Source organism: Arachis duranensis, chromosome 7 (genome assembly GCF_000817695.3).
Source record: "Arachis duranensis cultivar V14167 chromosome 7, aradu.V14167.gnm2.J7QH, whole genome shotgun sequence".
Taxonomy (NCBI): Eukaryota; Viridiplantae; Streptophyta; class Magnoliopsida; order Fabales; family Fabaceae; genus Arachis; species Arachis duranensis.
In genome coordinates this window covers 9,245,134-9,271,161 of record NC_029778.3, presented here as the reverse complement: position 1 = coordinate 9,271,161, position 26,028 = coordinate 9,245,134, and the positions used below count along the sequence as shown (strand labels likewise).

Genomic DNA, 26,028 nt, shown 5'->3' with positions numbered 1-26,028 from the left:
TAGCAAGTAGCATTGCTCCTCTCAAAATCAATCTAACAAAATATTTATTTTTTCCTGTCATATATTGAGATTCATAAATATTAAAGGAAGCAACAGCTTTCTTCAAGGCTTGTGCCAACTGCCAAACGAGGTAAAGGAAAAGTAGCAAACTATCATTATAATAGAATTGAGGTGACATATATAATGAATAAACATTCTGGATAATTAAAGATGTGTTAATTAATTAATGGGAAGTCCATAATAAATCAAAGGCTTTGTAGTTCGTTTTCCCTCTAGTTTTACAGGGAATCACTAATGTAATGAAGTCCATTTAAAAAAGTAGAATAAAATGAAGTCCATTTAAAAAAGTAGAATAATACAGCCCAAAAATAAAAGAATTCAAATGCCTTAATAGTTGACTTATATATGGAATCTGGATTCTGCCAATAGATTTTTTTAATAACATCTATATTATATTAATCTTTTTAAATATTTACGAACCATAAGTAATTAATTATAAAAGTAATATAAACTAACACTAAATGTGTCATATTCTATTATATATTTTCAACCAAAAGAAATTATCATAAAATAAAATAAAATGGTACATGATGTAATTAATTACTAAGCTAATTCTATATGATGAAGAAGTGTTTACGTACCGAGAACAAAAATAAAGAAATATTTACCTCATTCGAAAAAATTAACACATTCTATGTAATATTTATATCTTATAAAACTAAAGTAATATTTTTTTATTATTTAAAAACAATTTTTTAATTTAAAAAATAAAAAAATATTATTAAAATATAAAAAGTATGACTTTAATTTTATTAACATTTTTTAAGTGTTGCTAAAGTTTTTTAGTCACTGTAACTATACTCCACAGTATAATAAACTTGTAGCTAAATTAATTGATCCAACAAATAATTGTGATAAACTGCTTTTGGACGGATGATACCATACATCACTTTCATCATCCTGTAAATATCTCAATAAAAAAAAATCGAAACATGATAATCCATGGTGGCCCTCCTAAAACATATATACCATGAAAACATAACTATACAAGCTAAGACACTAACAATAACTTAGACTATGAAAGATTAGTATGAGAAAGCTGAAAGACAACAACATGGTGTCAACCAAAGAACCAAACTCCCACCCTTTTCATTTTGAGTGAGACTTCTACCAACCTTAGCTTAGCTTGCAGGCTTTGAGATTACTCCTCACGTATTGTCTCAATTTTAAGAGGGAGATCTGTTGTTGAAAGTAGTTGCCAAAAGGATCAAGGGAAATTAAAAATTCAAACCAAATTAAATAAAGTAAAGTAAAGACTAATTAATTGATCCTTCTCTTTTGTCTTTTTTTCTTTTTTAAGTATACATACATAAGTCTTGTATGATGAGTTCAACCGGTTATAATATAATAGAAAAGTTTTTAAATATATCCAAAATATTGGTATTCTAATAATTTTAAGCGTTGATTTTAATTAATATAAATTATATATTTTTTTATAATTGAGATTTACGATTAAAATTATTAAAACACCAGTATCTCTACTACATTTGAAATTCTTTCAATATAATAAGGTTAGAGACTTAGAATAAGGCTCAAGGACTCAAATTAAAGAACACTAAAAATGAAAGTATAAAACTTGTTTACACCAAGTCACCAATGGTGTTATTGAATTGCTTTTTAGAGGTTACATTCTCTCATTAATGATAAGAGTCGCCTATGGATACTCTTATTTCTATAAATTTAACTTCCCTAAAATGAATAAAAAATTAGTTTTTAAAAAAGAATTTACAATGATCTCAACCATTGATAAAAGAATAATGCTAACATCTCTATCAAATAGAAAAATATCCCCTAAAGCAAAGAAAATTATAAAGCAATATAGTAAAGAATTCATTGCTATTGTATCTATAATTTTTATTATGTGTGAGTTTTATTACCTTAATTAATAATAATTATACTCTCATTTTCTTATTTTGTCATGTTTCTGTTTAGGAGGGATTTGATTACAAAGAGAATCATATACAAATAAGTGAAAATTTTAATTACATAATTATATAAGCAAAGATATTTGATTTATATATCCATCTATTATTATTTTAAATATTTTTAAAACATATAAATATTTGATTGAATAATAAAAAAATAAAAGGGTAAATGATCAAATTCGTCCTTGAAAGATCATTTATTTTTTAAATTTGTCTCCGAAAGATTTTTTTTAATTAAATTCGTCTTTTAAAGATTTTAAATTAATCGTGTTAGTCCTTCTGTCATTTTTTTTTATTGATGGCGCCAAAATTTATTAATGTGGTATGTTAAGAGATACTACAACACACACATAAGAGTATTAATTGACTATTAATATGATAAGTTTACGAAATTAGATCAAATCAAAGCTTAATTGAAGGAAGAACTTGAGGCATTGGAATCCCTCAATTTGGGGTTTATTTTATATAATTTCATAAACTTATCATGTTAGCTGTCAATTAGGACTACTTGGTATGTATTGTGATATCACTTAACGTGTCACATCAACAAACTTTGACGTCGTTAACAACAAAAGTGATAAAATGACTAATTTAAAATATTTTAAAAATGAATTTAATTAAAAAAATCTTTCAAAAAAATTAATTTAAAAAATAAGTGATTTTCGAAACTAATATAACCATTTATCCTAAGGTAAACCTATATAGCAATATAATTAATATGTAGATCAAATACGTATTAAAAAGATAACTGAAATATATGAAATTAGGTGAAAACTCATGTGTAATTATTTTAATATAAAATTAATAATTAAAAATTGTTAAATAATAATTTAGTCAGATATATTAAATCATCTAATAATTTTTAACTAGTAACTTGGTATAAAAACAATTTTATGAAGAGTTTCCACGGTTAACTTATCTACTCAATAATAATGTAAAATTCTACAAAAACAGAAATAGTCCTAGACAAAGAAAACACATAAAACATAGAGAAAAGATTTCTCCAAGAAAGAAAGAGTGGAAATGGATGAACAAAATGGAGTAAAGAGATAAAGAAACTTGAGAGCTGAGAAAGACAACTCTCCCTCCTCTCTCTCTATCTCTCTCTGTTCTTGTGTTCTGTTTCACTTCCTTCCAAGACAAGGCCATTCCACCAAACCCCTAATTTCAACAAACAAAGTCATCTTCTTCTATCTCTTATTTATTTTTTCTCAAATGTGTCTCTATATTTCTACCTCTCTTCTCTCTTATCTCATTCATCATCTTCTTATCACATATTCTTCTTTATCATGCAGCCCTTTATCATTCGTCGAAAGACTCCGCTTTTCAACTCAGAAATGGGAGCAATGAAGGCAAGAAAGAACAACAACCTCTCTGTTTTCGTCGTTGTTTTCTCCATTTTCCTCTTTGGAGTCTTCATGTACAACGAGGATGTTAAGTCCCTTGCTGAGTTTCCCTTTTCTACTCACAAGGCTCAAGAAATTCAAGAATCTTCAAAACACGTGCAAGAAGAAACTACTACTGTGGTTCAAAGTGTCATCACCACCAAGAAACAAGAGGATAATAATGAAGAAGCAGATGAAGAAGATCATCGCAGTAGTAGTAATAATAATAACGGAGACAGTGTCACTGTCACTGTTTCTTCTTCTAAGAGTTCATCAAGGACTCAACTTGAAACAACAACAACAACAACAACAACGGATAATGATTCTGAAGAACCCCAAGAACGAGTTGATTTGAAAACGATTGTGGCAGCAGAACAAGAGAAGAAGACAAAGAAGAATAAGAACAATAAGAAGATTGAGATGAAAGTTGTGGAGAATGATGATGATGATGTTGATGGTGATGAAGAAGAGGAGGTAGTTGTGTTGCCACCAGAAGATTGTGACTTGTTCAATGGAGAGTGGGTTTTTGATAACATAACACATCCTTTGTACAAAGAAGAACAGTGTGAGTTCCTCACTTCACAAGTCACATGCATGAGAAATGGAAGACCTGATTCCCTCTATCAGAATTGGAGGTGGCAACCAAGAGATTGTTCTATGCCCAAGTAAATAAATTTTTTTTAATCAATTTTCCCTTTTTTTTTTCCAATTAATTGATGCTAGTTATGTTCTTATTGGTTGCGTATTTAATTTGAAGGTTCAAGCCAAGGCTATTGTTTGAGAAGATAAGAGGGAAGAGGCTAATGTTTGTTGGAGACTCACTGAACAGAAACCAGTGGGAATCAATGGTTTGTATGGTTCAATCTGTGGCTCCTCCGGAGCAGAAAACATGGTACAAGGATGGTTCTCTTGCTATCTTCAAAATTGAGGTTACTATCTCTCCTTTTTCTTCTTTTAGAGTTCATGTAGCTAAACTATATAAAAATAAATAAAAGGTAAAATGAAAAGAAGAAAGCTACTTTTCATTCTCTTTAATCATCATACATTATAATAATTTGCCATAACCATGAAGCACTAGTATGACATCATATACAGGTGGGAATATATATATATATATATATAGATAAAAAATTAAAAATAAAGTACCATTGCTTGGGATCCACTCCAATTTGATTGAGCTATGTAACTTGTGTACCCGTAATATTTTGTCTATATATTTGACCGATTCATTCTTTTATTGCCAAAGTTGATTAGCGTACAAGAAAATGTGAGTGTAATTTTTTACTTTTCTTTTTCTCAATTTGATTAACTAAGCTTTGATGCATGCGCATGCAGGAACCGGACCACACTACTACTACGGTGGAGTTCTATTGGGCACCATTCCTTGTAGAGTCAAATTCAGATGATCCAAACATGCACAGCATATTGAACCGGATAATCATGCCTGAATCCATTGAAAAGCATGGTGTGAATTGGATTAATGTGGACTACTTGATCTTCAACACATATATTTGGTGGATGAACACTTTCGCCATGAAAGTCTTGTGAGCACAATAATATATACACTATTTCTTGTTTTCTAAGTTATCTTATTCTTAGCTTTGAAGCAAATTCATGACACTGATCCTTATGCAATGTATAGACGAGGGACGTTTGATGAAGGGTCCACGGAATATGATGAAGTGCCAAGGCCAGTAGCATATGCGAGAGTGCTTGATACATGGTCAAAATGGGTGGATGCCAACATTGACCCAAATAGAACCAAAGTTTTCTTCACCAGCACCTCCCCTCTTCATATCAAGTAATTAATCACTAACCTTTTGGATTTTGCTAGTTTATTTGGTGAATAATAATAATGAATAAATTTGCACATTGTAGGAGTGAGGATTGGAACAACCCAGAAGGCATAAAATGTGCCAAGGAAACCACTCCGGTTACAAACATGTCCACCCCATTGAATGTGGGAACAGATAGAAGACTTTTTGTGATAGCCAACAATGTTACAAAGTCAATGAAGGTTCCAGTGTATTTCATTAACATAACAACATTATCAGAGTTCAGGAAAGATGCACATACATCTGTTTATACCATTCGCCAAGGGAAGATGCTAACAAAAGAACAGCAAGCTGACCCAGCTACTTATGCAGATTGCATTCATTGGTGTCTACCAGGATTGCCTGACACTTGGAATGAGTTCCTTTACACACGTATCATTTCTCAATCTTGACCCCAAATACATATAGATACTTTGATACAATACTTCTCATTTTTCTCTTTTTTACTTAATTGTTATTCTTTCTCTTTTACTTAAAGAAAAAGTTCTCCTTTTTTGGTCCCCTTCAGTGCAACAGCGTTTGTTGTCCCTATAAGCTTTTTTGTTACTCAAGTCATTTACTGTTAGTTTTTGTAGGACATGGACAGCATTTTCCTTCTTTTTTTGTTGTACTTTCCCATTTGTTAAACCAACTTTAGCCTAAGGTCGGATGCAACGGAAGCACCAGAATTGTACAATCTATCCTTGAAAAAGAAATAAAGTAATCACACAATGAATGTCACTATCAACATTTTCTGTATAAGGGTTCGGTTTAGTTTATTTTTAAAGTCTGCTTCATCTTTCAAGATCAAAATACTTGTGCTTCTTAAAAATAATTTAGCAATAGCTATCCATGAGAGATAATTCCCATCGAAACTAACGCTCACTATACTTGGTCATTGCAATTCCCCAAATGCAAGGCCATAAAACATACGATATCATAATTGGTAATACATAAATAGATATAATAATATATAGTTACAAAGTATGGTACATCAGAATCGGTAAATCAATAGATTAAAAGCTAACCTACGATGAAAAGCATCTATGTATTTCACTAATGACGTTGATATGAGTTCTGGGAAAACAAAGATGCAACAAAGGAACCGAAGATGAAGACATTAGCTTAGGCTTGACCCTGTCAATGGCAAACTTGATTGCAGATGAAGTTGGAACATCATACCAATGAAGGAACCAAGAAAGTAGTATCGAACGTTTATCTTGGGATTCCCCATTAGGCCATGTCCCCAATTTTAAATATTTATGAAAATCATCCCTCAACTCCTGAGAACCATTTAGGAGCTCTTCCACCTGCTTCCTAAGAGAACCTACAAATGTTGATTGTATGATTCCTCCTTTTGGAGCAGATAATTTCTGAGTCATCAACGCCTCAATATAAGTCAGCGCGAGCTGCAAGCAGATATAATTGAACATGTTAAGTCACACGTATGCTTATGAGGGACACGTGAGTGTTGTGTTGTGTCAAATGCACACAGCCTTGAGAACCCATGAACAACAGGTTATGAACAGGCGAGCAATTTTACTATTGCACCAAAGCTCATGTTCATGCAGATTGTTGAGATATCACCTCAAAATACACTTGATTGGAAGAAACAAACACGGATACATGTACTAAGCATCATCTACCTCATCTTTAGTGAACATTATAAGTGATGTTTAATTGCAACATATATGATGGAATCCATTGGTATTTTGTCCAGGCAACATATATGTTGCTTGGTTCTTTAACCATCTTTAAATAATACCTTAAACGTAAGAACCAAATCTAAGAGGCCAGAAGGGGATAAACACCCCAACTGAATAATCAGAAACATTGTTAATTGAAAAAGGAGGTATAACTAGAAAACGGTAAATATATATCTAACCTTAAAAGCAGATATAGATAGTGAGTCCCCAAAAACAACAGCACCAGTAGTAACTTGGCCAACCATTGATTCAACAGTTGTGTACAATGATAAATATACCTGAGAAAGGAAAAAAAAGAACAACAGGGTACTGTCAGTAAACATAACGCCACATTTTTAAAAAATGAGAAAAAATATGATTTGAATGCTAAAGCAAGCAAACATAAACTAATATGTTCATTATATACATATATATATCAACTGTGAGAGGAGCATATCTTGATTTCTTGACAGTACTTGAATAATGCATCGGTAGTCATCTGTTATACTTACCTGTAAAAGAGCTGGTCTATCCTTGCTCACACACTCAAATAATACTTGCAAACAAAATTCCTTGAAATCAGCATCGGATCTGCAAGCAAGTTTCATTCAGTTATTCAGATATTGGTATATATTTATAGAAAGGAAAATGACGCTGAGTGCTATAAGTCTGCATGGTTTTATGATCTTTTACTTATGAAATACGATCTTCAATATCAATGTCAGTAATAATGAAACATAAATGGCCAGATAGCACCAAAAAATGGAAAAAGAAAACAGAATTGTGGACTGTGCGTCACTGCAAAAAGTTTGTATGGATAGCAATCAAGTCAACAATACGGCTTATGCAATCAGTTGGCTAATGTTACTAGAGCAGACAAATACGAGCAAAATTCAAAACAAGATAAAATGAATAAGCAATCACTAATAATATTATATGTACAGTTGGCAACATATGGCTGGGGGGATCCAATCAATATCTAGCATTGTTGCATGGATCTTTTACGTATATGAAATTTGTACTTGGATTTGTTCTCTTGGCACCACTCTAATATAAATTATGCATTTGTAATCATTAAAGGGTATGTTACAATGTAAAAGTATTCATGTGTCTCTTAGCAAGCAAATTAGACTTTTGCAGAGTTCATGAGAAAGTAATAAGCTTAAGCTAACATGACCAAGTGTCCAGAATTGGATTATTCTCCCTGCCACCTTTCTTTCCTTTTTCCTTCGTAAGAAAATGTAAACTTCTGCATAAAATAGAATGAGTCTGTCCAATATCCACACTTCAAGCCTAAAGTGGCTGGTACACCAAGGGGCATGTTAAGATATAAAAATTCATGCACTTTATCCCGTAATTTGAACTTTTCGGAGAGAGACTGTTCATGAAAAGGCATTATTTCAGACAAGTAATTATTCATCACAAGATTTAAGTAACTCTTCATGCTTAAAAATAAATAAAGTGAATTAAATACTAAAGATAAAATCAAAACAGAGCATGGATGTGAAAGATACAGGATGAAAAAAAGAAAATAATATCTCAATATGATCTTACCTGCTATACCAAGAGGGGTCACAACATAGTTGTGCAAAAGCAATCAAACTGGGATCAGATGAGAAGGTACTGACCAACTGATCAACTGTGGCAGCACTAGATCCACTATGGATGTCTGAGATTGTATCAGATGCTTTTGAACTTGTCAAGCCAAACACCTAGACCAACAAAAGTTAAACTGGCTGTAAAGAATTTATGAAATATTGTCTAACAGAATGAAATATAATGCAATTTCAACCTTGTGCATTGCACGTGACAAGAGCGACTGGCACCCAATGGGATCATCAACATATGAACAGGCTCCAACTTTTCTTTTGATATACAGAACACCAGAATTAAATGGATTATTCTTGTCACCAAAATTCCACCAAGGTTTATCTGTTATTTAATGCATAATATGGGGTTAGTTTTTTCAAAAGAATACAATACAAATGTCAAATTCTTATGAGATCATCTAGATAGAATAATAGTTTATTGTTCACCTTCAGGGGCAAAGTCTATTACTTGAGGCCAGTAGCGAGGCCCACAAACACGTATTCTTTTCAACTGCAGCCATCAAAACCAAAAAACTTAGAACCGTGATTCTTTTTCTCCAATTAAATACTAGGAAATAGATTCACTCCCAATCAATCAAACAGAAGTTAATTCAAACAGAATAAATGGCTACAGAAAGTGAAACCCAAGTAAGACAGAAGACAATTCAGACTTACAATAGCTCTTTCTGGAAGAAGGCAAGGAGTGACCTCACAAAAGCTTGATTCAGCATAATGTTCAGTTTCTCTGATTGTGACCTCAAGAGGAGCATAAACAGGCAGACCTGTGTCAACATCAACAGTTTGAACCCATCGTGCCTCTGTAGCAAGCACATAGAGATGCCGAAATGCCTGTAAAAGAGTTTTTTAGAAGAGCATAATTTCAAAGAATAAAATACATAGACACTCTTGAGTATTTTCATTGCAACAACAATTCCAGATATCTGATATACCTGAAGGTGGCATCTGTTATCATTCGGACCAGTGGGCATGCGTGGATATAGAGTAATGAGCAAGGCTGCTATGGCACTGTTGTTTGTCGAAAATGTTCGCATTCCACCACCAAGAAACAAGAAACCAGTAGCTAAGCTTACCTAGAATAGCAGATTTATAAGACCCAAAGTTAGAAGTGATATCGAAGAAAGCCAAATAACACTTTAATAAATAAATTTAAAGCATATACAAGATTTTGCTAGAATATAGAGAATGTGATTAAAGTATATTTTTCCAAAAGTATGAAGTATCTGAACTTCAAAGTGATTTGTCAACAATACTATCTCCTTTATGTACATGAATAAACAGGTACACACATTTCAGATGAAAAACAAAAGCTAGCCCACATCATAGCAATCTTATAGAGATACATAAATTACAGTTAGATGATGAGTAATCATATGTAAATGGACAAAAAAGAAACGAGGATATGAGAGAAAAAATTGGAGTGGCGCCTATTGTTAAAAAGATGGTGAAATCTCGTTTTAGATAGTTTGGACATATTGGGCAATGACCAACAGAGCATCTAGTTAGAAGAGTTGACTAGATGGAAGATAGACTAGTGGTTAGGGATACAGGGAGACCTAAGAAGACTATGAATGAGCAGTCAATAGAGATTTAAGCAAAAGTAAGCTTAGTGCAATCATGATATATGATATTGCGCTATGGCGTCGTTTGATCCAAGATGCTGATCCCACCTAATGGAGTTAGGCTTTGTTGTTGTAATATAAACAAATTCCTTCGCGAGAGAGAGAGAGAGAGAGAGAGAGAGAGAGAGAGAGAGAGAGAAGGGGAAGGGAGGTGTTTGCAACACTTACTGCCATCTGAATACCATAACTAGATTGCCCATCTGCACAGTTTCTGCTCCTTAGAAATCTCAACAATTGAAATGTCTGCAAGTGTCCAGACCCAGCCATAACCTGCAATGCAGAAGTTCAACTGTAGAATTTCACCCATACTTTCAATATAATAACTAGTTAAAAGTGGAAGCAAGAGCAAAGCATGTACCACAGATAAAGAAAGCACAATCAGATGAAGGCATGTTTCCAATGTGACCCGATCTATGTAGCGAGACAGCCCCTTTGGGAAAACCTTTCCACTACTTGTAGGGGAAACAGGCTTGATCTGTAAAATAAAGATAAACTATTTGGAAACCATCCACTTAACATGCATGGATGAGTTAATCAGTGTAATAATTAATAGGGTTTAGCTAACATGTGTCCTAAGGGCACATAATAAGCTTACTATTAGTAAAAAGTTTTAAAAAGTTTTGCAAACTTAACATGTGCCCTAAGGACACATGTTAGCTAAACCCTAATTAATAACTAAATGGACCAACCTCATTCAGAAAGTATATAGCAAATTCATAAAGTAATTCCTGTGCATTTCCATTTCTTGTTCCAGCAAACACCAGCCCTGACATGATTGAGAAGAACAAGTGTCAAAATAAAGATCAAACAACACAACCACTGAGTTGTTCCTAGCATGGAAATTAAAAACATAAAAGAAACCTCAGCTAATTAAATTAAATATCATCAACAATGATGGTAGCCCATGATGATTTATATAGTACAAGTCACTTAATTACCTTTGATATAAAGAAATTTGGCAATAAAAATTCTAAGAGAAAGATCAGTGGTACATAGAAACACCATGTTACTTAAATTCGTGATAATATCAACAGAAAGACCAAGAAGCATTTTACCAAGAGATATACAGGCTCCAGCCACTACATTAACATAAGCCTGTACGAAAGCCTCAGCATCCATATCATCAACATCATCACCTTCACCATCACCTCCGAGACCCTCTACACCACATTTGACAACCTGAGGAATTTGAGATAACACCCAGTCTTTTGACGGATGTACCCTACAAAATATGCAGCAAATGTGAAGCAAAAAGGATGACAAACAGATCCCAGTAAATTGCTAAAAATAATATAATATTACAAACCTGCTCCACATTATCAAATTTCGAGCAATGACACGAAGCATTATGAAGTCGGGCCTCACATATTGCAAATCAAAATATGTACTGGGAATTGGCAACCTAGACACAATTGCCTCGGATTCTGTCTGTCAAAAGAATACAGCCCAAAGTTACAAAGACTCCAAAATAAGTTTATATCACATGCACAATATGTGCTTTTGTGCATCAATGTAACGACATTGGTAAAAGGAAGCTATAAAATATGTAGGCATTGGAAGTGTTAATACTGAACCTGCTCTTCACAATATAGAAAGGTAAAAAGTACTTAAAATTGCATAAATAACTAAACAGACTTCTTGACATATCTATTACTTAATTTAGACCAAGTTTACTGGATGTACCTTCAGAAACATTAAAGCAAGGGCAACGGTGGCTCCTGGTGCAGTTACATCAATATTGATAGTTGTCCCATCCATCATCTACATGAAATAGAAGAAGTTGAAGTGTTTAGATCAGTTCCTTCTATCATGATCACAATATTTGCCATACACAATTCATTATAGAAAAAAAAATAAAGAAAATACAATTGACTTCACTGAACCTGTGCAGAGCCACGATTTTCATCCATTGAGTTTGTCGAAAAATGAGATCTCTCCTGTTTTGAAAGTACTTATGAGTTATGCAAAGTACATTCTAAAGTTTCTAATGAAAGAAGATTGTAAGAGTTCTTGAAGACATTACTAACAGTCCTCTTTAACTGCAACCAGAAACAAGAAGGAATTTGTGGATTGCATAACGTACATTTTGAACTTTGCCACCAATGTAAAGAAACAGACGATTCACGAAAGTGTTGATGAAACCGAGTGTATCTTCTCCATGTCCTTCAGGCAACATATATTTTAGATAAAGAAAAAGTAAAGCAGGATCAGAAAACTGTTATCTGTGTAAGCACATACCCAGTGCAACAAGGCCCAGTGCAAATCCAGCAGAAACGGCATGACCCTCTCGCTCAAGAACATTATCACCCCCACTTCTGCGCCCAATTTCACCCTGAAAAAAAGTTACATGCCAAATTAATGAAATTAAATATTAACACATGACAAACCAAAGATACCGCAACCCTATAAACCTTAATTCAACTAGAAAAGACAGAAGTACTATTGTTATGGACTAGATACTCCAGGCCAAAAAGACCCAAACAGAATTTGGTCTAATGGCTAAACCATAAGTAACCCAGAAGAGCAAACTTAAAGGGATTCTATCTCTCCAAAAGCAGATTACAAGCCACCTCCCAAAGCCAAAAGTAAAGGGATAAAATCTCCTTAATGGTTGAACTCCCATCTCTATAATGAAGAAGTATGGAACTAAATCTCCTTAATGATGGAACTCCGATCTTTATAAATGAAGGAGCATGGAACTAAGGCCCTTGCTGACTTAAGCATCAAAGTCGTAGTAGTTACTTCCAATAGTTGCAAATCAACAAGAAATGCCGATCCAGGCTTATATTCCCAGATTCTACTCTATTGAACATGTAGTTCCCCAAATGTATTGGAACCCTGGTCCTTACTTCTTAAACAACTTTTCTGCAGAATGAAAATAAACAATGCTATATGCATAATTGCACATCATGGAAGCAATTAAATTACAACTCCGTTAAACCAATTCGTATGCATAAATGATAATAAATATAGAAAAATTCTTAAGTTATTGCAATTAGTAGAAGGGGAAAGAGGCAGCAAGAAAGTAAATCATGCTGACGGGCCAAATGATCATGACAAACACAGAAAGCAGCAGATTAGTCAGTACACGCTAAGATACAAGGTATTTCTGGAGAAACAAAGGAGATATCAATAGTATTTCTGTAAGATATGTAGAATAAAAAACAATATATCTTGAAATTAGAACTAATTTTGATATTGGTCATGACTACACTATTATTTTTTTATCGGTGATTAAGGTTTCACTACTACTATTATAAATAGAAGTTAGTCTTTTTCCATTGTAACACACCATAACATAATCATATCAATGTATTTCACATCATCTCATAGTATTTGTTCTCTTCCTTATCTAAATTCCACATTCTCAATAGTTTCCTATACATGCATGGATTGAATATAACAGGCAAACAAAACTTAAAAATTTTCAAGAATGAAATAAATAACAGAAAAATGATAAATAAATTTACCAATAAAGCCTGCATTGTTTGTGGATGAGCAGAACCTTCATATAAAATCCCAAGAGACATTAAAGCTGCTGACTGAGAGGGAAAAAGTGCACTTGCAAATTAACCAATGGGTGGAATTGTGTAAACATTAATAGTACACACAAACATTGAATGTTCTCGAGGAAATATACAGAACATGAGAAAAAGTACCTGCAGCAGGGTTGGAAGCTCTAACTCTGGATAAGAAGAAGGATGACGTCCAGGAATGTGAATGTAAAGACTCTGCCAGAAGAAGATCGATCAGTCCTCATCTAAAACAAGTTTGACCAATTTAAGATACCAGAAGCAAAATAAAATGCAGGGATTGTGAGTATGATGAATGTTGCCATAGACGCTGAATAAAAAGGGGCTGATTTCATGGAAATCACAAACAAGCATAGTACATCTTGTTGCTTTGTCTGCATATAAATATGAAAAAACAAGCAACTATGTAGATGAGGGTGTGCTTTCTAGCAAAATTCATTGGAAAGGGTATTCTTTCTAATGCATTCAAGTTAGGACCTGCTATCTGCAGGCTGGGATCTTCAATATTATCATTGGAAAGGGGAAAAGATTGTGTTTTGATACCTTTGATATTGCTGGTTGCATGGTACCTCTGTAAGAAGCTGCTAGACCAAGCATTAATCCTACAGTAGTACTTTCATGCTCCTGCAATAATGTAGCGACAATAATTCCACTGTCATACAAAATTAAACTTGAAAGAAAAAAAATACAAAGAAAAGATGAAAACATGTCCTCAAGGCCATTAATATTAAGTGCTTGAAATTAGTTGAAATTGGCACTGACTTGAGAAAAGAATCAAAGAACTGTAAATGCAAAGTCAGTTTATTGTCCTTTGGAAACTTCAATTACCTAGTTGCAGTTAACCCCCTAAGCCTTGTATATGGTTTAATTACCCTCGTCAATTTTTTTTTGAAAAAAAAAATATATATATGGAGTCCAACTAAAAAGGTAACAACCGAAAGCAAAATAGTTATCCAGTGTCAAAAAAATATACAATGAACTTAAAAAAGCAGCAGTGAATACTATGGGATATACATAGCTCAGTGCATTAGTTCATTCAGATATCATTCCAATTCAAATTTATAATTAATTATTTTTCTAATACAATCAATAAATAAACCATGAGAATATAATAGAGTGCTAAAATTAAGATAACAAAATTAAAGGAACCTCCAATGGATTCAACCTGATTAAAATACTGGTAAATGTCAGTAATACTTAATACACGTAGATGCCCATGCAATCCAAGAGCAAGAAGAAGTCCAGCATGAACAGAGTTTGGTTCCTCAGGCTTGTTATATATTATCCACGTTCTTGACATTCTTCCCTGCAAAGGGGTATGTGCATTATGGAGAAAAGACATCCAAGATATAACATTATGCAAGCTACATGAAGAAAATACTTCTTACGCATGAAAAGTAATATTACAAGATCCAATATTTAATTAAAAAACTGAATAATACTAAGTCATTCCAAAGGGCCAAATAAAAGAACAGACATGAGCATCTCTTGCTAACAAACTTGAAAGAAACTCAATTTTAGAAACCAAAGAGGATAAGGATCCTCTCATAATTATAATGAACATGAGAAAGTTCCATATTGAACAGGAGAGGATCTGAAGTTGGGCCAAAAAATCAGAGTGAGAAAACTGTGTTCATAAGTTCTGGATGCATCAATATGCACCTGAAACAACATAACCATAATCCATGTCAAACCTGAAGGGGCGCTAGTCTAAGTCCAGCAGCAACAGCATTATGAAATTCAGGCCAAGACTTGAGTTCTTGTATGTTCCTGATGTTGGGGTCGAGATTAACCTTCGAGTGGACAACAGTATATAAGCCATGACAAACACAAAGAAAGTGAAAAGTTAATACTAACTTCAAAAGCACACAATAGAAACTTACAGTCGCATTCTGTTGAGCAGGCAACCGACCAGCCAGTACAAGCTTGGGAACTGTAAACGCCTATTATAGAAGTCCCATAAGAAAGTGTAAACTACAATGAAATCCAAAGTAGTTAAATGTAAGAGCACCTCAGTTAATAGTGTGTATATAGTAGCAAGAGTAAATGCCCCACGTCCAAGAGGAAGTGAAGTGGTCCTTTGAGCAAGATGCCACAATTGAGCCTTCACAAAAGTTAAAAAGGAAAAGGAAAACGTCAAAGGCAAATATTCCAAAAGGAAAAAACATATCCAGTCAGCAAGAAAAATATCAAGAACATTTGAGTAAAGGTCAAATTTGAACGTGAAATTGCAAGTGTGATTCAATTCCATTCCTAAATTCTCTAACTGTCAATTTAGTCTCTGGAATTATATTCATAGGCCAGTTCAGTTCTTGGACAGTCAACTATTATTATTTTACGAAATGACATGTCAACACACCATAGGAAAATGATATAATTGGAAAGAACTAACTACAAATTTCAAGAAATTAAAACTTGACCAACAATTGATTACTGACTAGAGCAAGAGCTGGGGGAACCCACAATATGTGAATTAAAAAATTCCAAAATTTCTAATTCACAATAATCAGGTGTAATTTTTTGTAGTCAAAACGGGTTGAGGAAATACAAGGTCAGATATATCTGCGGTTTAGGATTCATAAATTTTAATCCATTGGTCCCTAAGATTAAGTCGTTGTGCATGTGTGTAAATTTAGGGACCAAAGTATGAGTTTTCTATTTAGGGATAAATCTGTTACAGCTACAACTTTTCAGGGACAAAGCTGTAATTTTACTTTGTATGAAAATACAATTGATAATAGAACACTGGCATTATCTGATGCATGTAGGTGACACTACCTAGAGTGATATCACTTAATGGTTGTGTATGCCACATGTCATGGTAAGACAGTTTAGGTAATTCAAATTGGTATATGAAAGAATGTTGAAGGCAGAAGGGACTTGCTTAGAATATTACTAGCAACACCATGTCAGTTAGATCAGTAATAAAGTGATTTTTTACTAAATAATTACTTGCCAAATCAAATACTGTTTAAAACTAGGGCATACCTGCTGGAGGTCCTGATCAGACGCACTATGACTGACAGATGTTTGAATTGCCACAGGCCTTGAAGAACATAAAAGGCGTCTAACCTAGTAAAAGTAGCAAGAGCCAAATTCAAGAAAACAGGAACAAACGTTATGGGTAGCTTTTGCAACAGTGAAACACTTATCAAGTGACAGTGGGTCGTTATTATACTGCAAGAATAGACCATGCAGTAGATAGCAGAGGACAATCACTACCATACAACCATTCCTAGAATAATCCAAAAATCAAGAAAAGTCAGCAAATTTCAAACTTCTACAACTGCAAACAATCAATATATATACATTGACAAAAGAAGAATATCACTATTACGGAGAGAAGAAAAATACAAGATAAAAGGAGGGTAAAGGGTCCTCCTTAGAAGAGCAAGAAATAATTGAAAAATAAAAATCTACCTATGGAAAATCTTCTAAACTAGATGTTGTTATGCATAACATACACAAGAAGGCTTAATATTAACCATCATGCAAAAATTCTCAGGATCATGTATAGTGTTGGCAATAAAGCTGGCTACTGATCCTTGCCTAAAATGGTAAACTGAAGCCCAAAATAATCACTTTCTTAATAGACAAGCCACAAGAAGGATCAGAAGAATGTATCACTGCAAGATATAAATAATCTAATCAATCTTATTCCAAACTTCCTATGTTTAGTGAAACAACACAAAAACAGACCTCATTCAATCTCAGATCACGACCATAGCGCAATTGTGTGCTCGAGTTAAAAATATGCTCCATACCATCAGTCATAGACCCATCAACTGAATCTGTATCCTCAAACTTTGTTCCTTCCAATCCAATTGCATCAGATATAGTAGAGGATATTGTGACTGGATGTAGATTTAGCATGTAAGGTGTGGACATAGAGATTACATTCACATTAGTTGGTGTTTCAATTTCTCTATACTTGCATTCACGTGATAAAGTTGACATTGCCAAATCTTGTCGACCAAGAAGAACATAAGCAGCTGCTGGCCAGTCATTGGGGGGAGAATCTCGACACTTATCTAATGCCTAGAAAGCATAACAGTAATTAGGTGCTAAGGGCTCAATCAAGTTATTAAAACGGATACCTTGCAAGCCTGAATAATCGAAGACGAAAAATACCATAGTAGCAAATGGGACTATAGAGAATAAAAGAAAAAAGGAAGAAAAGAAATAGTGCTACAAGATAATTGAAACAATCAAAGAAATGTAAGAAAAACAGCAGGCAAAATCTGATACATTTTGTCTTATCAAGATTATGCAAGCAGAAATAAGAAAACATACAGTTTTAAATATCAGGAAAAAAAATACCACCTGCAGCATGAGGTACTCCATGAAGAAATTTGTCAGATTATAAATTGACATAAAACATCCTCAAGAAATTCAAACTTACATGACGAAGTGGAAGTGATATGCCAGATGGAAGTGAGTCCAACTGTTGAAGTCCAAACCTTTCACCAACCATTGCTAAAACAGTAAGCTCCTCCTTTGAACCATGTGATCCCATGGAAATGTTACAATGAACCCCAGAAGAAAGATTCTTCCCTTGCAATTCTGCACCAGATAATATACTATAAAAGGAAACTATTTGTCGGGCCAAGCTAACCACAGAACTTGCATCTCTACGGACTAAAGGCGGAAGATCACAAATATTGGTATAATTGCATCCATGTTGCAAGCAGTTCTCAAGCCATCTGAACAAACTTGGACAAATTTTATGGGAACTTGTGGGTCTAGACAGCATAAACTTTTTACAGAGGCCAGGGAAATCTCGAATATAGTGGTCTAAGTAATTGTCTTCACCAAGAAATTCAGCAATGTTGCACAACAGAATTGCTAGAAGCTCCAAGTCCCTATAAACAACAACTACCATATAGGATCACAGAAAAAATATAGTTTCAACCAAAAAAGAAAAATTAAAATAGAAAAACTAATTACTAAGGAAAACACTGGAAATCATACAACATACAGAACAAGAAGAAATGCATAAATCAGATGGTAGAAAAAATAAGTTAAGAACAGTTTTTCTTTTTAAAATAAATATCATTAAGACGGAAAGAATGCTACAAGAAGATGGCAGGATAACAAATCCTCCAAATAAAATAACAAAAGATTAGTAAACCATAGTTTTCCAATCTCTCAACATTACCAAGAGGGAAAGTGATCTAAAAATATCAAGAGCTTTACACCAAATAGAGGCTAAATGTGTAATTCTATCCCATAAAACTAGTTTATCTGAAAATCAAACAAACAGAAAGAATAAGAAATTCACAATTTAGCTGACAATACTCGGCTCACAAGAAAAAGTTTTATTCTCTAGGCCACAGCATAAGAAAAACAAGTGCAATTCCCCTCCTGTACACCATAAATCTACAAATTATAGTAATATAGAGATGCAGAAAATGAGTAACAACAGATGAAGTCCTGAGAGAACCTTCAGAGCCAAGTATACAGACGAACAGAGGCTACTGATGGATGTGGATGATCTTCCAGCAGTTTTCAACTTTTAATAGAAACAGCAGGCCAAGAAGAAAAATGGCAGCACAAGCACATTGAGCCTAACAAAAACTATTGGTCGAAAAGAAGAATACAGCCAACATAAGGATGGATGCTACTAAAGGTGTCAAATAGAGCAATAAAAGAAGTATTAAATGAAAAACGTTTTAGCCTTTCTTAGCAAAGACTCTATGGAATGTCAGCCTCTCTGTGTGCTCTGCTTATGATCTTTACCATAGAAGAGTTCCCATTCTGATGGGCAGAAATACTACAACATTGTTGCATCTATTAGCCTCTTCGGCTCCATCTTTTTTTTTTTTAAGTACAATAGAACGCCAAAATATCCTGCAATTTGTAGATTACTTTACAAGTCTTTTTTCTTTATATTCCAAATTTTTGAATGGCTGATTTACTAGCAATAGGATTCTGGTAACAAATGTAGTAAATCCCAAAACACACAAACCAAGGTCTTCTACTAACTGTTTAGCCATGTTTTGAATATCGATTATATTCAAATAACATTAATATGAAGACTGCACAAGACAAATGTAACCAACTGCTAATTCAAAACATCATGCCCATTGAATTTCTAACAATCATGCAATAAAATGTCACTATATGATTATAAAATAAATGGTAGCTACTCATCTTAAACTAGGGATATATCATAATCAAACCAACCTGACACTAATAACAATAAATTAATAACTAGTAGGTAGTCAAGAACTAAAGATTACGATCACCAAACCCAATCAGTTAGCTGGTTGCTAAACCAAGTGAGCATTAGCAGGCAAAACGCCTACCAGAATGGAAATAAGAGATATTCAGAACAGACTTAGCTATGTCCACCAGAGACAAATGCAAATAGGTACCTAAATTGCTTGAAAATAAGATATCAAAGGCAATACCTCTTCCGAAGATTGTCAAATTTCAGGTTCTCATACAATGCATGAAGGGAGTCCAGGCTTTCTACTAGCAGATCCGAATAAAATGGCTTTTCAGAACTCTCTCTACCGTCCACAAGTGATTTAGAGAAATTTGATGTTTTCTGATAAAGTGATGCCGCACCCGATGTTCCAAACATGGAGTTTAATTTACAGAAGTTATTATGAAATTGGCTATTGAGAAGGAAGTCCCAAGCAGAGTGTGCCACTGAACCAGAACACTTTTGGGATGTATCGTTAGATTTTCTGCACAATTGCATAATCACATGACAAAAAGAGTCCCATTCTGAATCAACACTAGATTCCGCCTCCAATAAATGAGCAGGATCACCATCTCTCCAGAAAACACCAAGAAAATGTCTGTAGAAACTAGAACTAAGCCCCTCAGCAAGTGCAGTGATGCAGTCATTAGCTAATAATGATGAAGGACTTTGTCGTAATGCACATCTAAACATCTGCAAATATAAGGCATGAATATCGAGATCAGGATTTCCTGTTAATAAGTAGAACTTTGAATCCAGTACCAAAAAATCTGCCAGCAACTTCTAAGTGAAAAGGGAAAAGAAAGGAGCCTTAGTTACAAATCTTCATACCTGCCTATTATTTACTATTACATTGACACGCCCCTCAACAGCATCAGCCAGGCCACTAATCTTTAAGTCATTAGGAAAAGATGTTTCTGGAAACTTCAAATCATACAAGTGCTGACCTTTATTTAAACAAGAAGGTAGTACATATCGACACAGGCATTGCCTCCCAGACTACAATACAAGCAAACATACCAAAACATATATTAACATCTTGATGCCACTTGAATCACAGAAAATATTATATAAGAAAATGAAGATAGTCAAATAAGGAACAAAACATCAATCTGATAAAAAAAAATTAAAAAAATTTAAACTCCCAAGTTTTAAGCTACATTTATAAGTTATAAGAAATTGTATCCAGACAACATAAAAAAACATGTCAACAAAAATCTTGGGAACATATCAGTTGAACATCACAAGGCCAGAACAAGTCAAAGGCATCATTCAGTGAAAAATGACTGCTTAGTAGAAACTTAATGACCTCTACCAAACCACTAAGTCTATCAATACAATATTACTAAGGAAAAAGACTTCCTGAAGTTCAAATATTTAAAGGTAAATTTAAAAAATGATGTCACCTCCATTATCTGAAAAAATAAGTGATAATTGAAACAACATTTTTAGCATTGAAGCATTAATCAAAAAAGAGAAAGAAAAAAACACGAACATTAACCCACAAGGAACCAAGGAACATATTGTATCATAAATACAATTTGATGCCAGAGAGAGACAAGTAGATATAAAACAATAGACATACAGGAGGAAATGTCGGGACAAAGAAAAGAAATTAAGAATGTGTCAGTCAATAGGTTCCCACCCATGCGTAACGCTTACATAGAGAAGCAGAACATTATCCGGTGCCAAAACAATGATATCTGAATAAGGAAGTAGTCCAACTTTGACCCTGAAAAGCACATATATATTTGAAGAAAACTATATATATTTATGAAAGCAAATATGTTATGTGGAAATAGACTTTCACCTGGGGCGAGTTACAGTCACAGGTGAGGCTGCAACCGCATCTATGATCCAGCTCATGTCAGGTTTAACATCAAACACAATCTCATTATTTATCTCAACACTCTGAAGCCCAACAGACAACAACTTTCTTTGTTCTTGGTGAAAGAAGCAGACAAGAGGAGTTGCATCATCATTAGTGGCCATGAAGACCTAGCAATCATTTGAACGAAAATTCATAAACAAAAAAAAAAGAAAAAAGAAAAAGAATACAGAAACAATAAATACTAAGAGCATTCAACTCTTTATTTATGGACTAAGGGTACTGGTCTAAACTGAATAAAAAATTTCAATTGCATAAGTTGATTCTATTGCAACAAAAACATTTAGGCAACTTGGACAGATTCTTTTACAAAACATCATTAAAAGGAATTAATTTAAAGTTATGTGCAGAGTAACTGTAAATATAAAACCAAAACCAAATAATAAGATAATCTTAGCATACAATAGAAAATGGTTGGAACTTACAGTGAGAAATAAAAGGGAAATAATACAGTAATAGTGTATAGACTTCTAAAAGACATTCACAAAGCACTAGTGCAACAAGGTGGTCCACTAAAAACCGAAGAATAAATCAAATAAAATATTAAAAAAATTTGACAATCATTTCAAATTCACTGCATGTGTTAAACTAATAATTAAAGTTAAGAAATAAATTAATTACTAGTTCCTCATTTTCATTATTTATTCCTCAGCTGATAGTATTACAAATAAAACAGCTTTTAGAACATGTTATACCATAGATGGCATCAACAACATTCTCACTGATTGCTTGAAAAAAGGAAACAAGTATACGATTAACTTATGAATGACATTCCCCTTCAGAAATTCAAAATGAATACATAAATAATTAAATTGCATAATCAAGTACACATTCAACCATAGCCAGATAACAGAAACTGTTACTACCTTACAAGCAGCCATTTGAGCTCCCTTTCCATGCCATATTCTACGAAAGGACACGTGTTTGGGTAATACTCCCATAGGGTTTACATTTGATGAACAAGCAGTTGCCTCATCAAAGTTAGAATTGATAATTTCTGCAACCCATAATGAGTGCTGCATCTTTCCTGAATCAATATACCACCATAAAAAAGTTACCATAAGAATAACACATTGACAATGAAACCAGAAACTACTTGCAAGAACTTTAATGAAAGAAACCTTTATTATAGGATGCCATAAGCGGCACTCGATCACTTGTCCAAATTGTCTTTTCATCATATTCCTTCATTACGTTTGATTTCCCTCGATCTTCAATAAAAATTGGCTACAATCACAGAAATTGAAGGGAAAAGGCTTAGAAGGAATAAAACAATAACTAGTATTGCCAGGACAAGAATATAATGCATTAGATATGTAACATCATCACAAGATTTGAAAACTTAGATATAACAACAAAGAAAAAAACCCTCAGCAACATTTCATAGGGTGCCATAACTTACTTCTTGTTCATCTAATGGATCCATCAGGATCAGATGTGAACATACTGCATTTCCTTCCCCCTTTTGCATATGATTAGGTGCAGTAAACATATCACGAGCACCAATCAAAGGGCTTGTAGATGAAAAAGGTGCACGTGATGGTATATTTCCCTCAACTTCCTGCTGGAGTAATAAACCAAATGGAAGAGGCCATATAGATGAAACAGCACGAGGAAGTGGTGGTGATACTACTTCACCTATGAAACAAAAGGAATTATTAGCCACCACAGCAAACGTGAAAATACTAACAGGCTGGCATGTAGACAAAGCACAAATTTGAAATCAAATACCCCCAAAAAAAAAGCATGTAGGCATATCAATTCCTTGATAAAGCAACACAACAAATGAAATTGAAGAATCCATGCAGATGTCAAGGTTATAGAAAGAAAGCTGCTGCAGCATTTAACCCATAAAACAATTGGGCCAGTTTCCCCGTGCTACAAACACAAAACATATACACATAAACCTGCAGTTTATTGGCTAGTTTGATTGTAGGTCATTGGTTCTATACCAATAATGACTAGAAGAAACCTGATTCCAATAACTAAAATAAAGCTTTTAAACCATCAAGCCATAAAACTACTTTCATTGCCATCCCATATGATTTCATTCTGAATTTTCAATCGTATGATGGTTGAGATTCACTTAGTGTACTCACCAGAGTTATTATAGATTGTCAAACAATCAATTTGTAATATACATAGAAGAGCCTCAGCTGTATGACCCATGCGACACCAGCACACCTAAAATTTCAAAATAAATAGTTGAAAACAAATTATTTAGTAAGTAGAACAAAAAATTAGCTTTACTACAGCGGAGGAAATAAATCAGTATTCTGAAAGTTTAGAGATCTACTATTGCACTTCCTGGTTGCATGGACAACATTGCAGCCATCAGCTGATTGGATAAATATCAACCTCCTTGAAAACCCAAAGGTCAAAGCCAAGTCAAGGGAAAGGAGACATTCTTGGATAGAAGAGGGTTTTCATTATTAAGAACAAGGATTTAAAAGAACGAAAATATAGCCTCTTTAAACAGAATAAATAGAATAAGGTCATCACTGTTTCAACGATCATATGAATGCCTACCATATAAATTCCCTAAAAGAAATTATAAGCTGGACACCAAAATCCAAATAAAGACCATGAAAACTGTTTATCCAGTGACGGATCTAATGCCAAATTTTTCCTTCAAAATCAAAACACTCCACCAAAACGAAAAGCTTGAGCAACAGCATAAACTAAATGCTGCTGCAAGGTTTTCACTTCCTAAGCTCGGCCAAAATCTCTGAAACAAATAAAATGAAATACCCAATATTTATCAACCATGCCAGATAGCCTACTCCATAAGTATCTAGTGCTACAAAATTGCAAAAACAACTCTGGAATCTGGCTGTTTCCAAATAGGAGCAACAATATATCTGGAAAAGCTTACCTCTGCAAACTCGTCAAAGGAAACTGTGCAGCATGATAACTATTAGGACACCAGTCCAATAGGTGACTTAAATTGGTCTCACATCATGGTTCATTTTACTTATGAATATGACACGATACAAGATACCCTGAAGTAACTAAGATTAGTGAGTTGATCTGTATCCTATAAGATATCTCAATGCATTTGCAGAATTAGTAGTCGAGTGTTACTTAAGCTCAGAATTAGGAAGTGTAGAGTGAAAATTGAACTGCATCTGTTCTTACTTCAAATAGAGTACTTGTGATTCGAATCACAACTATGAGCAGAGCTAGTACACTTCTAAAAGAGTACTTGTAATTTGATCACAAGTAACAGCAAAGCAAGTACCTAAACGTCAAACTTAAATCTATCAAACAAAATATATGGCAACAACTAAAATTATAACAACCTACATAAAAATAATGTTCCTTAACTTTAAAAGCATTAAATAAAATAAAATACTACACAGTGAAGCAATCCAAATGTAACCATAAATTGATTACAGGAAAGCAATCCTTAACTTCATAACCAAAGTTCAGTCTACTTAAAACCACTACTACAACATAAATAAAGCTTAGGCCAAAAATTCACACCTTAACAACCGGTGACCGCAAGGTAAATCTCTTAAACACTCTTGCACCAGTCGACCAAATAATCCTGCGTCACAAATCACCATGTGCGTTTAGATTACAGCACAAAGCTCGTGAATCCAAACGAAGTGAACAATCATGCAGCATTTGAAACTGAAATTTTTTAAAGCTCAACACGATCTCGTTGCCGTCGATTTTCTTCATTTCTGCAGCTACAGAATCAAATAAGGACATAAATAAGGGTTTTACTTACCGGTTGCCTCGGATGAAGAGCTCGTTATCGCCGCAACTGGTCAAGGCGGAAGAGACCTCGTCGCAACTATCTTCGACGTCTGTGTCACGCGTGATTTCAGGATCGAACAGGAAGTATTCGTACTTGTCGGTGACAGCGTCGTCGGCGACTTTTCCGTCAAGTGCTTCGGCGATTAGACCGAACGGCTTGAACTCCCCGAGCACCGTTAATTGACGGACGCCAATGCTCGACGACATTTTCTCCATTTCCTTTTTTATTGGGAGGTTTGGTTTAAGCTCTGGTTTGAGTTAAAGTAGCTATTATTATAATTAATTTATTTATTAAAATAAAAAATTCTTTTTTTAGACAATTTTTTATATAAAAGTTAAAGTAGCAATATATTTTTATTTCATAATTTTGGTATTTTTTAAGAGTATAAAAGATACACAAATAAGACAATCTAATTTTTATATCTTTCATAAATTAAATGGTTTTACATTTAAAAATAACACCACATAAATCCATATTTCAAAAAATATTATTGTTATTCCAATATTAAAAACAAAAAACTGTTTTTTTCACC

General features: G+C 33.8%; 2 protein-coding genes across 4 annotated transcripts; one reads left to right on the top strand and one right to left on the bottom strand.

Annotated features, from left to right (window-relative positions):
• The first annotated feature begins 2,982 nt into the window (after positions 1 to 2,982).
• On the top strand, positions 2,983 to 5,932 carry LOC107457627 (xylan O-acetyltransferase 1). Of its 2 annotated transcripts, XM_016075799.3 has the most exons (6): positions 2,984 to 3,164; positions 3,281 to 4,035; positions 4,128 to 4,299; positions 4,706 to 4,914; positions 5,013 to 5,171; positions 5,249 to 5,932. In XM_016075799.3, the coding sequence occupies exons 2-6, from the start codon at positions 3,323 to 3,325 to the stop codon at positions 5,595 to 5,597; spliced, it is 1,602 nt and encodes a 533-aa protein (XP_015931285.1). In that variant the 5' UTR covers positions 2,984 to 3,164; positions 3,281 to 3,322; the 3' UTR covers positions 5,598 to 5,932. The 2 variants fall into 2 exon arrangements, with proteins under 2 accessions (XP_015931284.1, XP_015931285.1); XM_016075798.3 differs by having other exon boundaries at positions 2,983 to 4,035.
• A 54-nt stretch (positions 5,933 to 5,986) lies between these two features.
• On the bottom strand, positions 5,987 to 25,758 carry LOC107457625 (anaphase-promoting complex subunit 1). Of its 2 annotated transcripts, XM_021127375.2 has the most exons (38): positions 25,467 to 25,523; positions 25,217 to 25,280; positions 24,027 to 24,091; positions 23,830 to 23,914; positions 23,133 to 23,368; positions 22,852 to 22,957; positions 22,597 to 22,757; positions 21,653 to 21,840; positions 21,505 to 21,574; positions 20,674 to 20,841; positions 20,045 to 20,535; positions 18,034 to 18,493; positions 17,331 to 17,669; positions 16,620 to 16,703; positions 15,643 to 15,735; positions 15,515 to 15,574; positions 15,326 to 15,424; positions 14,797 to 14,937; positions 14,175 to 14,255; positions 13,758 to 13,829; positions 13,569 to 13,640; positions 12,337 to 12,430; positions 12,182 to 12,261; positions 11,982 to 12,035; positions 11,782 to 11,859; positions 11,405 to 11,526; positions 11,154 to 11,320; positions 10,788 to 10,864; positions 10,457 to 10,573; positions 10,267 to 10,368; positions 9,409 to 9,549; positions 9,134 to 9,307; positions 8,906 to 8,969; positions 8,662 to 8,801; positions 8,424 to 8,581; positions 7,382 to 7,460; positions 7,070 to 7,168; positions 5,987 to 6,593 (listed from the first exon to the last, which is right to left on the bottom strand). In XM_021127375.2, the coding sequence occupies exons 3-38, from the start codon at positions 24,063 to 24,065 to the stop codon at positions 6,213 to 6,215; spliced, it is 5,172 nt and encodes a 1,723-aa protein (XP_020983034.1). In that variant the 5' UTR covers positions 24,066 to 24,091; positions 25,217 to 25,280; positions 25,467 to 25,523; the 3' UTR covers positions 5,987 to 6,212. The 2 variants fall into 2 exon arrangements, with proteins under 2 accessions (XP_020983034.1, XP_015931282.1); XM_016075796.2 differs by lacking the exon at positions 24,027 to 24,091 and having other exon boundaries at positions 25,467 to 25,758.
• Positions 25,759 to 26,028: the final 270 nt, after the last annotated feature.

Excerpts from the sequence above, each read along its gene's own strand:
- LOC107457627 (XM_016075798.3), top strand. The coding sequence starts at position 3,275 with ATGCAGCCCTTTATCATTCGTCGAAAGACTCCGCTTTTCAACTCAGAA. Across the intron at positions 4,036-4,127 it reads AGAGATTGTTCTATGCCCAA|GTTCAAGCCAAGGCTATTGT; the intron begins GTAAATAAATTT and ends TTTAATTTGAAG. Across the intron at positions 5,172-5,248 it reads ACCTCCCCTCTTCATATCAA|GAGTGAGGATTGGAACAACC; the intron begins GTAATTAATCAC and ends TGCACATTGTAG.
- LOC107457625 (XM_016075796.2), bottom strand. The coding sequence starts at position 25,711 with ATGGAGAAAATGTCGTCGAGCATTGGCGTCCGTCAATTAACGGTGCTC. Across the intron at positions 14,256-14,796 it reads TTTACCAGTATTTTAATCAG|GAGCATGAAAGTACTACTGT; the intron begins GTTGAATCCATT and ends ACATTATTGCAG. Across the intron at positions 9,550-10,266 it reads GTTATGGTATTCAGATGGCA|GTAAGCTTAGCTACTGGTTT; the intron begins GTAAGTGTTGCA and ends CTGCTATTCTAG.